The 15,423-nt window shown below is 41.3% G+C and overlaps 1 protein-coding gene across 1 annotated transcript in view; it reads left to right on the forward strand.

Annotated features, from left to right (window-relative positions):
• Window positions 1–15,423, forward strand: part of ATP8A2 (ATPase phospholipid transporting 8A2) — a 584,662-nt gene that overhangs the window by 434,415 nt on the left and 134,824 nt on the right. The window contains exon 33 of the mRNA XM_063101556.1: window positions 130–208. Coding sequence (XP_062957626.1) covers window positions 130–208 — 79 coding nt within the window. The remainder of the gene's footprint in view (window positions 1–129; window positions 209–15,423) is intronic.

The following is a 15,423-nucleotide window of genomic DNA, read 5'->3' on the forward strand; positions in this document are numbered from 1 at the left end:
TAACTTGAGAAGCATGTGCTGCTTCTGGAACTGCAGCAGCGCCAGGTCCTTCACAGCGCGGTGTTTGTGGCAAGGACACAGACGTCGAGGCTACGCAGCTCCTGACTCCCCTGGTTTGTTTTCCTTTAGGTCTTCTGGGGTCACTGCATCAATGCCTTGGTCCACTCCCTCATCCTCTTCTGGTTTCCCATGAAAGCGCTGGAGCACGGTAATGGCTTCATGATTTCAACTGTCAGCAAGTCGCTTTGCAGCCCCGCTGGTGGTGCCAATGTGTCACGTTTTTTTTTTTTTTTTTCGAGTTCTGCAGAACGAGAGATCACAAAAACACATTGTAGAGGAAAAACATACCTAAAATCTGATGAGAGCGAGTCTCAGGTTTATAGCTTATAGGTTTGAATACTAGGAATCCTAAACTCAATTTAATAACTGTTCGAGTTGAGGATCTTGAAGAAAAGCACTGTACTATACTGAAATATTAATGCCACTTGTCTGTGACTTTGACATTCTCTTAATTACTTGGGTTTCATTTTCCAAGCCTCACAGACCTATATGCAGAATGATTTGAATCTTGAAGAGTGTAATCTTATTCCTAGTTTTCTGAAAGAGTCTTCTTTCCTTGACATACACCTTTTGAAGTTATAGTGTATTTGAGGACCGATTCTCCAGATTGCTTTTATTCTTTCTCTACATCTAGAAGAAGGTGTGTGAGAACCGGGCAAGACTCCGTGCTCGTTCTCACTTCTTAGTACATCCAAAGTGTGGCCTCCTGAAGAAGACATCTCTTTAGTCTCAGAAAATGAAAACGTGTCATGAGAATGCTACTCTTTCATCCCTCTCGAGTAGTAATAATCCCCCTGGGAAAAATTACTCCAAATGTTGACCAGACAAGGCCTTTTATTGTTCAAAGAACCAAAGAATATAAAGTTTCCAAGCTTCTTTGTTTCTGCCTCAGTGTGTTTTAAGCTTCAAACAAAATGATTCATCCTCACTGAAACTCTTTAACCTAGTAAATACCAACAGAGCAAATGCATACCGTGCCAATTTTTTGTGCCCTGTGCCCCATTCTTTCAATTCCATCAGAACTCCTTTTCCTTCAAGGGTCCCTGCATCTTTAGATCAGAAAATAAACTTTTCTGCTTCTGGACTCACCCCTAAAAGGGCATTCTAGTGAATCATTTTCTTTTAACTCTAAAGCTTTCCTGTGGTTCATCTTTACTCATAGTGCATTTGATTTGTTTAAAAATGGTCTTTTAAGTAAGGCTCTGCAAGAATAAGAGTGTGGGATGTAATTCAGTTTCAGAAGCTGTGACATTTTGGTGAAGCAGCATCTGGTATCATGGTAGGATGGACTAGTGATGGGAAGCAATATGTATGACTGGCACAAGAACAATTTTGGCAATTGTCCTTTTGTACCTGAGCCCAGGCTTTTGTACTTAGGAAGAGACAGCAAATAGCATGAACTGGCCACAGGTACCATCTCCAAACCCCTTACTCTTTTTATCTGGACGTTGTACTATGATCTTAGCCCAAAAGTGCTTGCCTCTGGACTCTCAGAAGTTTTACAGTATGGTCATTTACTTGCCTGCTTCAAAAGAAACTAATGTGGCCCCTCTGCAGTAGAGATGATGGTTTTTTAATCCTGAAGTTAGGATTGTGTGTTTTGAGTTTGTAGCTTATAGTTTATGGTTGAGTTGCTGTGGTTTGCCTGGATTCCATTATGCAGATTCATTCATTCACCTAAAGTGGTCAGTGTTTAAAAGGGAGTAGACTCCCAACGGTTGCTGATTTATCTAAATTCACCAAGTGAATTTTAAGTTAGGTTCTGCCACCCCTATCTGTTTTCCCCAAATCTGGTTATTTGTCTAGCATTAAGATGATTTTTTTTTCCTTTTTATTATTATCACCATCATCATCAGTGTTAGGGTCATTATTTCATGGTATTTAGTGAGCCTTCAGAATAGGAGTTTTCTTTTTGTTGTTTTGTAAACAATAGCCTATTGAGTGAAACTGTTCAAGGTGAAATAAATTGAAAATGTGAAGTGTATTGGTATAGAACAAGAGGTGGCCATTGGTGTTCTTATTTACTTTCTCTAATAAATTGAATGAATATTTTAGAATTAATTTCTAAATTTTTACAATTAGTACAGAGCCCTACACTCCTTTGTTTATTGCACCTCTATTCAAAATAGCCAAGTATGGAACCAACCCAAATGTCCATCAATGGAAAATTGGATAAAGAAAATGTGACATATATACACAGTGGACTACTACTCAACCATAGAAAAGAACTAAGTTCTGCCATTCACAGCAGCCTGGATGAGCTGGGAGAAAATTATGATGAGTGAAATAAGCCAAGCACAGAAAGAGAAATACCACATGTTCTCACTCATAAGTGGGAGCTAAATATAATAATAGTAAATAAATAACAGTAAGTTGAACTTTCAGATAAATAAGTTGTAGTTGAAAATAAGTAAATAAAACAATCAGTACAGAACAAAAATTATTACATTATTGCTTAATAACCTTATTCATGCATGTGACATTTATATTCATGTCAAAGACTTGGTAGAGGATTTTAAGGGTGATAAATAAATATATCAATGTGGGTCTTCAAAGAGTTTGTAGGCTGCAAAGGGAGATTAGATTTTGTCTTAGTCTATTTTCTGCTGCTATATCAGAATACCACAGACTGGGTAATTTGTAATGAACAGAAATTTATTTAGCTTATGGTTCTGGAGGCTGGAAAGTCCAAAATCAAGGAGCTGGCATCTGGTGAGGGTTTGGTGGAAGGCATCACATGAGTAAAAGAGAGACGGAAGGGGGCTGAACTCCTTTTTTATAAGGAAACCGTTCCCTCGATAACGAACCCACTCCAGTGATAACAGCATCAATACATTCATGAGGGCGGTGCCCCCATGACCCACACACCTCCCAGTAGGCCCCTCTTCCCAACATTGTCACATTGGGAGTCAAGTTTTCAACAGATGAACTTTGGGGGATACATTAAGACCATAGCAGATGTGCACGTGAATAACTCTAGTGGAAGGTAAAAAATAACGGTTGGAAGTAAAATGCAGATAAAGTGTTGTCAGATTTCAGAGGGCTGAGAGATGCCTTTCATTTGGAATTGCTAATGGCTTCTTAGCAGAGGTAACATTTAGGTTTAGCCGTGAAGTCCAGTGGAGTGAAGAACCGAACAAAGTCGGGAAATTCAGAGCAGGTGTGGAAAACTGTGAGCCTCAGCACCTGAGGGTGGAAGATGGGAGAAGTTTGAGAAGGCAGGTGAAGGCAGGATTGCAGAGGGCTTTGAGTGTGAGGTTAAGAAACTGGGACTTAATTGCTTTGTCATTGAAGGGTCAATATAGAACTTAGATCAAGGAGAGTTTTGTGGTCAGAGCAATTTGGGAAAATGAACCTATCGTGTCTTGTAAGGTGAAGGGTAGAAGGGAAGATGGTGGCAAGGATACTTGACAAGTCTCTGGGTATTCCAGGGGAGAGTTTAGGGAGGGTTAAACCCAGGACATGGTATTGTGTTTGGAGAGGAACCAAATTGTGGCATATGACGTGCCAGGCCCTCTGAGAGCCCAGTGAGTGTAGACGTCAGCCAGCCCAACGCTGCCTCTCCTGCCCTCTGCAGGCTCACCTGAGGTCAGAGTGGATGGGCAGGAATTTTGTACGTAATTATTTAATTACCAACGTGCTGAGTCCTACAGGCTGTGGGTAGAGATTATAATACAGGGACACAACCTTGTCTAGTGAGTCAGGGAGAATTTTCTCTAAGGAAGTGATATTAAGTTCTTGACAGATGAGTAGTGGGTGGTCAGACAGGGCAGGGGGGGACAGGGAAGAATGGGGAAAAGAAATGTTTCTGCTCATGGACAAGAAGAGGCCATGGGGTGGGGGTGGATCCTGGGCTGTTATTTGTCAGACTCTGGCTAAGTGTTTCAGGACACTGAGCCTCTCTGGCCCTGTACAGTAAATATAGGAACCTCCTGCAATGGATTGAATGTTTTGTCTCCCCAAAGTATATTGAAACCTGACCCCCAAGTTGGTGGTAGTAGGAGGTGGGACCTTTGGGAGGTGGTTAGGTCATGAGGGTAGAGCCCTCCTGAATGGGATTAGTACCCTTAGAAAAGGGACCCCAGAGAGCTTCTTTGTCCCTTCCACCACATGAGGACCCAGTGAGAAGGAGCCCTCGCCAGACACTGAATCAGCCAGTACCTTGATCTTGGACGTCCTGGCCTCCAGAGCTGTGAGAAATAAATTTCTGCTTTTTGTAAACTACCCAGTCGGTGGGCAACACAGATGAACAAAGACACCTTCTCTCCCCCTTTCCCTGTCCTTGTGGCAACTCTGAATCAAAACATGTCTCTACATAGTTCTAGTGTCCCCGAGTGGTGGGCAACACCACCCCCAGTCATGATGACCACAACATAGAGGAAAGGAGTCGTGGCTGGAAAATGGGGCAAAGAAATGAGGGGGGCAGACCCCTGGCACCTGGTGGGGGCTCTTTCTCAGAGAAGGGTGCGAGGTGGGAGAGTTACGTGGTGGGGTTTGCCTGTGGAGAAGACAAGGCTGCTCTGTAGAGAAGCGCACAGGATTTGGTGAGAGTGTAGGTTGGTTTGGGGATGGGGGGAGAAGAGGGGAAATCAGTGGTGAAAATCAAGAAAGACGGCAAGTTGAGAGGACCAGGATGTGCCAGCTGATTGGGTTACTTGTTTATGTGTGTGATTGCCTGTCCTAAATACAAGTGAGCTCTTATTACACTCTTAATTGCCATTCAGAAGGATGTACCCGCCCCAGCCCCAGAGAGGTGTAGGAACATGGCACCAATCTGAGACAAACTAGCAGCACTTTCAAAGCCTGGGGGCCCTGGTCTACCTTCAGGCCTCCCTCCCCCCAGGTGCTGCCTGAAGCTGCCCCAGACACCTGCCTGCTCTCAGAGCCCTGAAGGAGCTTTGCTTGACCAGAGGCCAAGGTCCCCAGGGTAGCTGCATTTCTTCATTTGACAGAGTGCGGATTATGTCACAAAGATTGTGAGTTTTACTAGAAAATTCTCCACCACTCATGGAGAGAGGCTCAGGTTCCTATCAGTGCTGTCTACTTTGCTCAAAGCAACATAATTATTGGGAAGAAATATTTTTGAGAAGGTGTGAGCATGTCGTTCATTCCCTAGAATGCTTCCAAGAACTTTGGTTTGCTTATTTTTGTGTGGTTTTGGATAGACTTTTCAAAGCACTCCTTTGCTGGTGGAGTTTGTGATGATTCATTTCAAGTTTCAAGATGAATTTTTCCGCTCAAGCAATTCAGTAAATCAGATTTCTTCCAACCATCACAACCGTACATTTACTCCCATGGTCTGCCTGTAGCTCCTACCCTTTGATCTAAAAAGTGATTTTCAGTTAAATCCAGAGATGTCACCTTTGCAGAGACTAAAATTCATCAAGAGCCTCGGTGTCAGGTCATATTCAGGTTTTCCATTGGTGTATCCAGTACGCATAGCTGAGCAACCCTCCTTGGTGTGGAATGTGGTTATTGGCAAAAGAACGTAAAATCGGTTTTGATTTTACAAAAAGGAAATTTTCAGATTTTTCTTGATGAAATTTAAGAGGGAGATGATGGGCGAGAGAATATACTTACCAGCAGAGAAAGGTTCCTAAGGAAAATTTGTTCTCGATTTTCCCAGAGTCCACACCATGGAAACTATTCTCTCCCTTTTAAGGAGAAGTACCTTGTGGATACTTATTATTGGCACTAATTAAGCAACAGGGTCTTTCACTGTTTTTGGAGAATACTATTTTATACTTTTTAATAAATGTGCTACTGTAAGATCAGTCATGCCGTATATACTGAAATAATAGTGCGCACGTATAAAATAAAACTGGATACCTCTCTCTGCCCACAGCACTGTTGGGTCATATTAGCTTAAACTATTTCTGACCTATACCTTGTTACTGTGAACTTGGGTGTTTTATATCATGTAAATCCTGATGACGAATTTGGGCAAGACTGCCCATGTTCTCTGAAATTTAAACTTCTTAACCTCAATAATGTACTCATTAAAAAAAAAAAAAGACAAACGAGAATGTTCTCTAAGCTAGGCTCCTACTGGTTTCTGGAGATACATTCATGTACATAACAGACAAGTTTCCTGCCCTCATGGAACTTATACTTAGAGAAGGCAGGGCTTAAACTAGAATTGTCACCGAAGAGGTCAAGGTCAGATGGAATGTATTCCAGGGAAAACTAACTTGGGCTGAGCTCTGAGGACACCTTCCCAGAGGATGTGGCAACAGACTTGCAGGACGAGCAGAAAAGTCAAGAGGAAGGGCTTTAGGTTGCAGGAACAGCATAGAGTGAAAGAAGGCATAGGTGGGCAGGGGCTGGGAGTAGAATTGGGAGACACAGATTGCTTTGGAATGATGAGGATGGAGACAGATCAGACCTTTCTGGGCCCTTTGGGAAAAGTGAGCCTTTCAGAACACAAGTGTAATGGAAGCCACGGACAGGTTTTAGGTAGGGAGCCATGTGATCTGCTTTATTTTGACGTAACCACACTGTCAAGGATGGTGTGGGAGTCCAGCTCATTGGCTGTTGAAGGGCTAGTGTAATGGTAATGGTGGTGGTGAGAAGTAGATGGTTTGGAGGTAGAACTGGAAGGATCCAGTCTTATATTATTTAATACTTCCCTGATCTACCTCGTTGTACTGTGTCCTAAACCTGTCAGGAAAATGTGCTGTTGCAGTCTCAGAGTCCAGCAAAACACTATATTTTACCTTACTTGGTACATAAAACAATACACTGACATTCTTTTCCACCTTAAAAGTCACAGTACTGTGTGCGGTTTAGAAAAGGTGTAAAATAAATGAAAAAGATTCAGAGACAAATGTTAAATGTTAAATGGAACAGAAAATGGGAGCAGTGACTGGATGTGGCCCCTGCCATTTGGGAAGCTCTGAGGAGAGGCAAGAGTGTGGCAGAAGTTCACAAAGTCCCGATGCATACAAATGAGGTAAATGGAACTTGCTCACTGAGAACTAGAAAGACAGAACTAGAAGCTTTTTAGATTTATACAAATGAAACTACAGCTTATAATCTAATAACTGGTTATTAACCCTAACCCTATCATAATATGCTTAAAATATAACCAGGTTTCCACATTTAAATGCAAATTCTTTTTTCCTATCTCGGTTTGTTTTAGATGCAGTAATGAACTGCTGGTGTAGAGCTCTGACTGTAGAGGTTATGTTTCTGGATACTGACAAGGTTCTGCCTCACGTGTCCTGAAACTCAGAACTGGGATTCACTCAGCTGAATATTTCTTATGTTTCAGCATCTCTTTTAATAAACTCTTTGTTACATGTATTTTAAACAATTGGAAGAAGTGTGAGCCGGAGAGTCCAGATTTCACCCTTGTAGCTTTGGCAGGAAGTTTAGTCGAGGCAATTAGCTAGGATTGGAATAGCTGCTGCAGCAGGCGACCTCCATATCTCAGGGTAGCCTGATAAAGGTTTATTTCTCCCCATGTCACTGTCTGGTGCAGAGTGCATTGTTCATGGGTATATTGACTATATTTTCCTTATTTGCTGTATTCTAGATGCTCTGGCATTTGGGTCCTTGATCCAGAGCTACCTAATTTGTAAGGATAGCACGACTCCCCTGCAAGCACGTCTTTGATATTCAAACCAATCTCAGCCACCTCCTTTATCAAACTCACACACACCAGGCCAGTGTCCCCTGCTCTAAGTCACCCCAGGGCCAGAGACCGGACAACTAGGGACCACCCTGTAGCCCAGAGCTCACTAAAATTATTCAAGGTCTCCAGCCCTACACTTACTGAGCGTAGCTACCCGGCTTCACCCGCTCTGTCCTGCGAGAATCCCTGCCTGGGCCGTGCTCTGCCCGCCCCCTTCTGCATCCTGACTGTCCTTGGTGCTTCCCGGTGTGGTCCTCTGTGGCGTGCCTCCTGTTTCTAGGGATCTGTGGGATGAATGTCTTCCTTCATGGCAGTCATTTTCATGTCTGCGTGTCTTACCATACCTGGTTAACAAACACGGTGCATTTCACTGCAGCATGGCTCCATTTAGTGCACCCTCTGCCTCAACGCTGGGAGAGGAGAGAGAGCCAGAGCTGGGAGAAGGATTGTTTGCTCCTACCTGTCTCTGGCAGGAAGTGATTCATCACATCTGATTGGCAAGGACTAGTCCCAGCACCCCACCTAGGTGCAAGGGGTTGGAGAATGTTGCTGCATGTGTACCCAGGAATCAGAAACATATCTGTGGCCTCGCTAGGTGACTGTTTGGCATTGGCAGTCAAGTTTGCTTTTCATCATTTTTCATGTTTCAAGTCTATTATTAGTAAACAAAAATGAAGAAAGAGAAAGAGTGAAATTTGAGTTTCATGTCTTTAACTTCATCCAGCAGAAATGTTGAGAGAGGAGAAAAACCCAGCAAAAGACTTATATAACCAGGGACTTAACCGAGGACTGGTTATGAATGTAATTATAATCACTAACACTTCTATAAACCCTGCCTTTTATAAAGCACTTTCCAGTATTTTATGCTACTCTTTACAGAGAAAGGAAAAAATAAATTTTCTCTTCATGAGTACATAGTGTTGGAAGCAGAAAAAAATAGCTTTAATTATAGCACATGCACCAAGGGCATATGAACAGGCTGGGTTCTAAGAGTTTGTAGTGAGTTGTCTGAAACTTGGTATACGTCTTCACTCCTGATATAAATGTGGCTGGTTGCTGGGGTAGCTCCTCTGAACCTCTGGATTCTTAAGAGGCTCAGAGACGGGTGGGAGAAGGGGGCTGACTCAGTTAATATTCTGGAATCTGGGCTGCTTGAAATAGTGCTGCTGGAAGTTCCTGAAGCAAAAGAGTGAGACGGAAAGCAGGAGAAACTTAGCATCTGCTCTCTGACCAAAAGTCTTGGCAAATGCCTTGATGTCAAGGGAACAGAGCCACCTCCACCTTAATTCTCTCTGCTGAGTCCTGTGTGAGTGAGATGCCTGGGATTTTCAATGCAGCTGTTCTGCTGAGTCTTACTACATTAAAAATACACATGTAAGTTCACCCCATCTGTTTTCATGATTACTAAACTCTGTCTTTTCTGACTATATGGTACTGTGCTATAACTTTGTCTTCAGATTTTGCCTGTTGTCAGAGCCACTTCTGAATACATTTTGTGGTTTTGCTGGGTAATGACGTAATGTATTTTAATGAACATTTAATTGAAATGGCATCTTTATAAAATATCATCAACCTAGGCCTTTGGGATATTCTGGAATAAGTTTCTTGATCATTCTGTCTGTTTAGAAAATGAGACATACTTTTCTTATAAATCGTGGCTTTTCCCACAAAGATTTTCAAAGAAAATGTTTTTGCATGCAACATTTTTGGGCTGTAGATGGCCCATGTGGTTTTGTCCCAGTTGTTCACAATAGTCTGTTTTAGTGACTGTGTTTCCAGACCTCATTTGGATAATCTTACATTATGTTGGTCCCTGTAACCAAACAAATTTTGCAAATAATACAAGTCTGGAAGAACAGGCTCAGCTGCTGCTTTGGGTTAGTGGATCCTGAAGCCATGACATTGTGTTGTCTCTAAGAAGATGAACTGGCCACCCAGGACAGGGTCTCTATGCCTCTCATTTTAAGATGCTTTTCATGTATATGATAAGCACCATCATTATATGAAGTTTTACATCACATGCAATCACAGGTAGTTCTAAATGTGACATAGTGTTTTATCAAACCAAGCAGATGTGGAAATTGTCCCACTCTTTTTTCTTTACTCTATAGAAATCACCCGCTGGACTTTTGGGAAAGGTGATGCTCTCTCTCACCTCAGCCCTCGTCCAAAGGCGGATCTGAGCCTAGATTTGCAAAAGGCTCGCTGATCTCAGACTGGTTTAGTTAAATGCCAGCTGTTCTGATATACTGGCAGGTTAATCCTTCTTCTTTTTCCCCTTCCTTTTCAGTCTTCGTGTGCTGATGGTGGGTGTCTGTTGGGAAGTGTTCAACTCCATGCTGGTTAAGATAGAAAGACAAAGTTTTGGCAAGATCACCTCTGCGCCCATGCACTTTTGATGGGTCTTTTTTATAGGACCTTTTCAGAGCCTTGGAGGGTTTGACCGCTGCTGACCTCACCCCCACTTCATCTATTCACCATGCCACCCCAAGTTTGCGTCCAAGCCTCTACACAGCCTGATTTCCTTTTGCCTGAAATGTCCTTTTCCTTCTCACTGCCTGCACACCCCCAAGTATCCATTTGTACCACCTCATGCTGTGCTTTCTCTGAAATAATGTGCTTACTGTGATCACACAGGTGATGGATAAATACCAATGTTCTAAAGGCTGGTTTGGGTAACCCAACTATTCACCTCGGTTTCGGGGATTTCTCCCTTCTCAAAAAAACTCACTTGAGATTTTAAATGTCTGACTAAAATAAAGACAGCAAGATGACAGGAAGGATGTTTTCCTGAGAGGACTAGTAGAATCATAACAGTGCTGTTAAGATTAAGCAAAGTGGGAAGAAATATTTTGACAGCAGCCTGCGTCAGGAATAAACTGGACAGTTGAACTGGGCTTTTGCAGCCTCGAATTATCAGCAAGCTGTAGCTTATTAGTGCTTTTGTAGGACTTCTTTTCTTCAGGAGTAGCTTATTGGCAATTTTTGACAAGAAATGATGCCCACAGATGTTTTCCTCTAAAACAGTTGAAATATAACCATCCATTCCATAGGGATTTTCCCACAAGGGAGTGCAGGGTCATGGCTGTGACTTGTTTGGAGGATTCCATCTTTTCAGAGGCTCTTGGCGTGCTCCAAAATCTCAAGTTTGTTTGGGAGTTTCTCCTCCGAAGGAATAAATTATTTCCACATGCTATTAATTTTGACTGAGGAAGGAGATACTCTTTCCTAAGCCGAGAACTAAAATGCAATGTTGTTATCCCTCCAAAATGATGAAATGAAATATTAGGTTTATCCTATCTTCACTAAAGTTTACCTTAAGTGCAGACATTTTATTGAATGTCAGCAGCATTCACTATCATGACAACTTTGAAATTAATACATTGTGACACTCTAGGAGATACCATTGGAAAATATCTTTGGGTCTTTCTGTCTATTTCTTCTGTTCATGCCAAATTGCCAGCATCGTCTTCAAAAGTCTGAGGATCCCTCTCTGTGGAAGTGCTCTCTTTAGGTTAGCTCTTGGTCCCAAGGTCATCACAGAGTCTGCCCTGGTAAAGGCCAGCCAGCTTTGTGAATCACATCACTTTGTCCTAAGCTCATGCTGTTTCTCTCTCTTGACTGTGTGGATGTTTGTGTCCCACCTTATTCACTCCTGCTTTTCATGACTGGAGAGATGAGGTTTCCCTCCATATGTTAGACATTTTTACTTCAAGTGTGTGCTCAGTACATATTCCAGCTCCTCTTTTCTTTCCTCTAATGCAATGGTTCTCAACCAGGGATGACTTTGCCCCCCAGGGGACATATGGCAATGTCAGGAGATGTTTTGGTAGTCAGAACGAGGGTTGGTGCTTCTGGCATCTGCCAAGTAGAGGCCAGGGCTAACATCCTACAATGCACAGGACAGGCCCTACAGCAAAGAATTAGCTGAAAAATGTCAGTGGTGCCAAGGTTGAGAAACTGTGGACCCATGAAATGCCCCACACTAGTCAGAATAAAAGGTCGAGTCCCAGGGTCACCGCTGCCCCTGCATTGCCTGCTGTGTGCACTTGCTCACGTGGTACAGAATTTCTGTCATATGCCTCTGATTTTCTGTCCACCTCAATTCTTGCCTAGAAATTTCCTTCCTGTTAGAAGTTGGTATTTCATGAGTACTTCTTAGTCTAATTGTTTTTCCGCTTGAAGTTGTCTACTTTCATTCTGTGGGGTCCATTTTTCTAACTCTGTTAATGAAAACAAACTCTCGTTTACAGACTGTATTATTTCTTGCTAACTGTGTGACCTTGGACATGTTGTTTAGCTTCCCTTTGCTGCACCAGTTTCCTCATCCGAAATATACAGATCTACTACTATTTCATATAGACATGACAGTGTTAAAGGAGCTAATATATGTGAGCTGCTTAGAACTATGCCTGTCATACAGTAAGTACCTATAGAAGATAGATTTTTCAACATTAACAAACTTCTGTTTATTATGGCTATATCCACAAAATATAAAGCACATTCTAAGCCATTCTTGTTAGAAATGCTTTCCGTGTTTAATTCCTTTCAGTCCATGAATCAACCAGCATTGGAAATATTCATATTAGAAGGAAATCTGAAAGGTGTCAGACCATAAGTGCAGACTTTGATTTTCAGCTTAGTCCCCTCCCTCTCCTAACTCTTCCATCTGATCAGAGTTTTCTCCCGGCTCTCTCGGAGCTTCATGCAGGTAGATCGTCAAGGCAGGAAGGTCATTCATTGCTCTTCTCATTGAAATAACCACTCTCCATTCATGAACACGTAGGGTAAGACTGAAACCAGGAAATACATCCTAAGCTAAATGGAGGAGGAGGAGGGAGATCCGTGACTCTCAAGTTTCTACCATTAAATGCGTGGGGCTGATTTAGCAGCTAAGAACACGGACCTTAGTATTTTAGGATCTCCTCTCTGAAAGGAACCTTAGAGATAATTCAGTCACCGTCATGTGCATCTCATATAAAACTTCCATTTTATCAGAGAGGAAATTTACACCCAGAACCTAAAATTTAAAAAATACTAAATAATAGCAGAGCTAGAACAAGAGAGCAGAGCTAGGACAGGGTCTTGTAACTCTCTCACCGCAGGTCCTTCTCTCCACCTCATTTTTCTAAACAGCCTTTTCTTGCTGCTGTAATGTAGTCATGTTTCATTGCTGTCTGTTCTTCTCGTCGCGAACTTAAAATGTTGATCACTCGGTACCACGTTTTCATGTGCTACTATTTTAATCAATATTCCTGTATTAATATGGCCAGAACCAGTGTTCTGTGTCTTAAGTAAATGATACCACTGTTTACCTAAGTGCTCAGGCCTACGACCTTGACATCACCCTTGATTCTCCTCCACTTTCTTTCTACCCTACATCCAAATCCTGAGCGAATCCTGGGTCATTCCTACCTTCAGAATGTATGCCAGTTTCTCCCTCTTCTCACTGCCTCTGACATAGCCACTCTGGCCCTGCTGGTCCAGCAGAACTTTCTGTGAGGATGGAAATGTTTTCTATGTGTGCAGACCACTACAGTAGCCACTAGCCACATGTGGCTATCGAGCAGTTGAAAGGTGTGGCTGAGGAACAGAATGCTTTATAACAGCTTTATTGAGATATAATTATATACATATAATACACCCATTTAAAGTATACAATTCTGTGTTTTTTAATATATTCACAGAACTGTACAACCATGACCACAATCGATTATAGAACATTTTCATCTCCCGCCAAAGAAACCTATACCCATGAGCAGTTGCTGCCTATTTCCCCCAAACATACCCAGCCCGTGGCAGCCATTGGTCTGCATTCTGTCTCTGTTGATTTGCCTATTTTGGACGTTTCATAAAATAGAATCATATAGTATGTGGCCTTTTGTGTCTGGGTTCTTTCACCTAACATAAGGTTTTCAAGGTTCATCCATGCCGTAGCATGTATCAGTACTGCATTCCTTTTTATTGCCTAATAATATTCTGTTGTATTGACATACCACATTTTATTTGTCCATTCACCAGTTGATGGACATTTGGGTTATGAACAGGCTATTAAGAATAGCGAATAATGCTCTTCATTATTTTAGGCTATTGTGAATAATTATGAATAGTGCTGCTATGAACATTCATGTATGAGTTTTATGTGTTTCATTCGTACGTTTTCATTCTCTTGGGTGGATGCCTAGGACTGGAATTGCTGGGTCATATGATGCATATACATAACCTTCTGAGGAACTGCCTGACAGTTTTACAAAATGTCTGCAGCATTTCACCTACCCACCAGCAGTGTACGAGGGTTCTAATTTCTCCACATCCTCACCAGCTCTTGTTACTTTTTGTCTTTTTCACTACAGCCACTCAAGTGTGTATTAAGTGATGTCTCATTGTGGTTTTGATTTTGTACTCCCTTGATTGCTAGTGGTATTGAGCTTTTCTTCATGCAGTTATTGGGCATTTGTATATCTTCTTTGCAAAAAATGTCTATTTATATCCTTTGCCCATTTTTAAATAGGGTTATTTGTCATTTTATTGTTGAGTTCTAAGTGCTCCTCATTTTTCTGGATACAAGTTCCTTATCAGATATATAATTTACAAATATTTTCTCAGTTCTTTGGGTTTTCTTTTTACTTTCTTCACGGTGTCCTTTAAAGCACAAAGTTTCTAATTTTGGAAAAGTCCAATTTATCTATTTTTTTGGTACTGTGTTTTTGGTGTCATATTTCAGAAGTCATTGCCAAATTCAAAGCCATAAAGATTAACTCCTATGTTTTATCTTGAGTTTTATAATTTTAGTTCTGTGATCCATTTTTGTTAATTTTTTATTGCTATACAATATATATAACAGAAACTTTGCCATTTTAACCATTTTAAACATATAATTCAGAGGTATTAATTACATTCAGAATGTTGTGCAACCATCACCATTATGTATTTTCCAAAATTTTTCATCATCCCATACAAACTCTGTACCCGTTAATCAATAACTCCCTCATTCTCCCCCTCATGCCCAGCCCTTGATAGGGACTGATTTTTTTTTATTGTATTTTATTTTAATTTAATTAATCTAAATGTAAACAGCAAAATTCAGCTTGTGGCTATCATATGGGACTGCACAGCTTTAAGGCTACCAGTGTCTCCCTCCAGGACAGATTTTACAGTCATTTCCAAGCTGGCATTGCATCTATTATTATTTTATTCTTGGTCATCCATAATCTATTTAACCATAAAAGCTGCACTTTTCCTGTAAGAGTATAACCTATACCAGGTCTAGCTGACATGAATTAGACAATTCTGTTAGTGTTCTGCCTTAGCGGCTGCTATATACCTTATAATAGTCATCCTTAAAAAGAAAAAATAAAGGAAAATATATGAAAATGGAAGCTTCACAATCCCAGTTGTATTTTCTAAACATCTCTCATTGGATTGCTTGCATTCGCCTGGATCCAGAGGTTCATATGGTTGCAAGTGAGAATATGAGTTATGAATGTCCCCCAAATTCCTTCAGAGCTCAGTCATTAAAAATTTATTGTGTATTCATGTAGGTATCTTCTCATTTCCCCACAATTCCAATTTAGCAAAAATTAAAGATGAACAGTAAATGAACACCTGGACAAAGGTGTTGGCATTTGAGCTAGATTATTATGTTCTTAGTCCTTTCATTTTTTTTTTTTTTTTACCAGAAAAAGAGATTTTACTCTTTATAAAAATATAAATTTCAAAGCACATCA

Source organism: Cynocephalus volans, chromosome 7 (assembly GCF_027409185.1).
Source record: "Cynocephalus volans isolate mCynVol1 chromosome 7, mCynVol1.pri, whole genome shotgun sequence".
In the NCBI taxonomy this organism is placed as follows: Eukaryota; Metazoa; Chordata; class Mammalia; order Dermoptera; family Cynocephalidae; genus Cynocephalus; species Cynocephalus volans.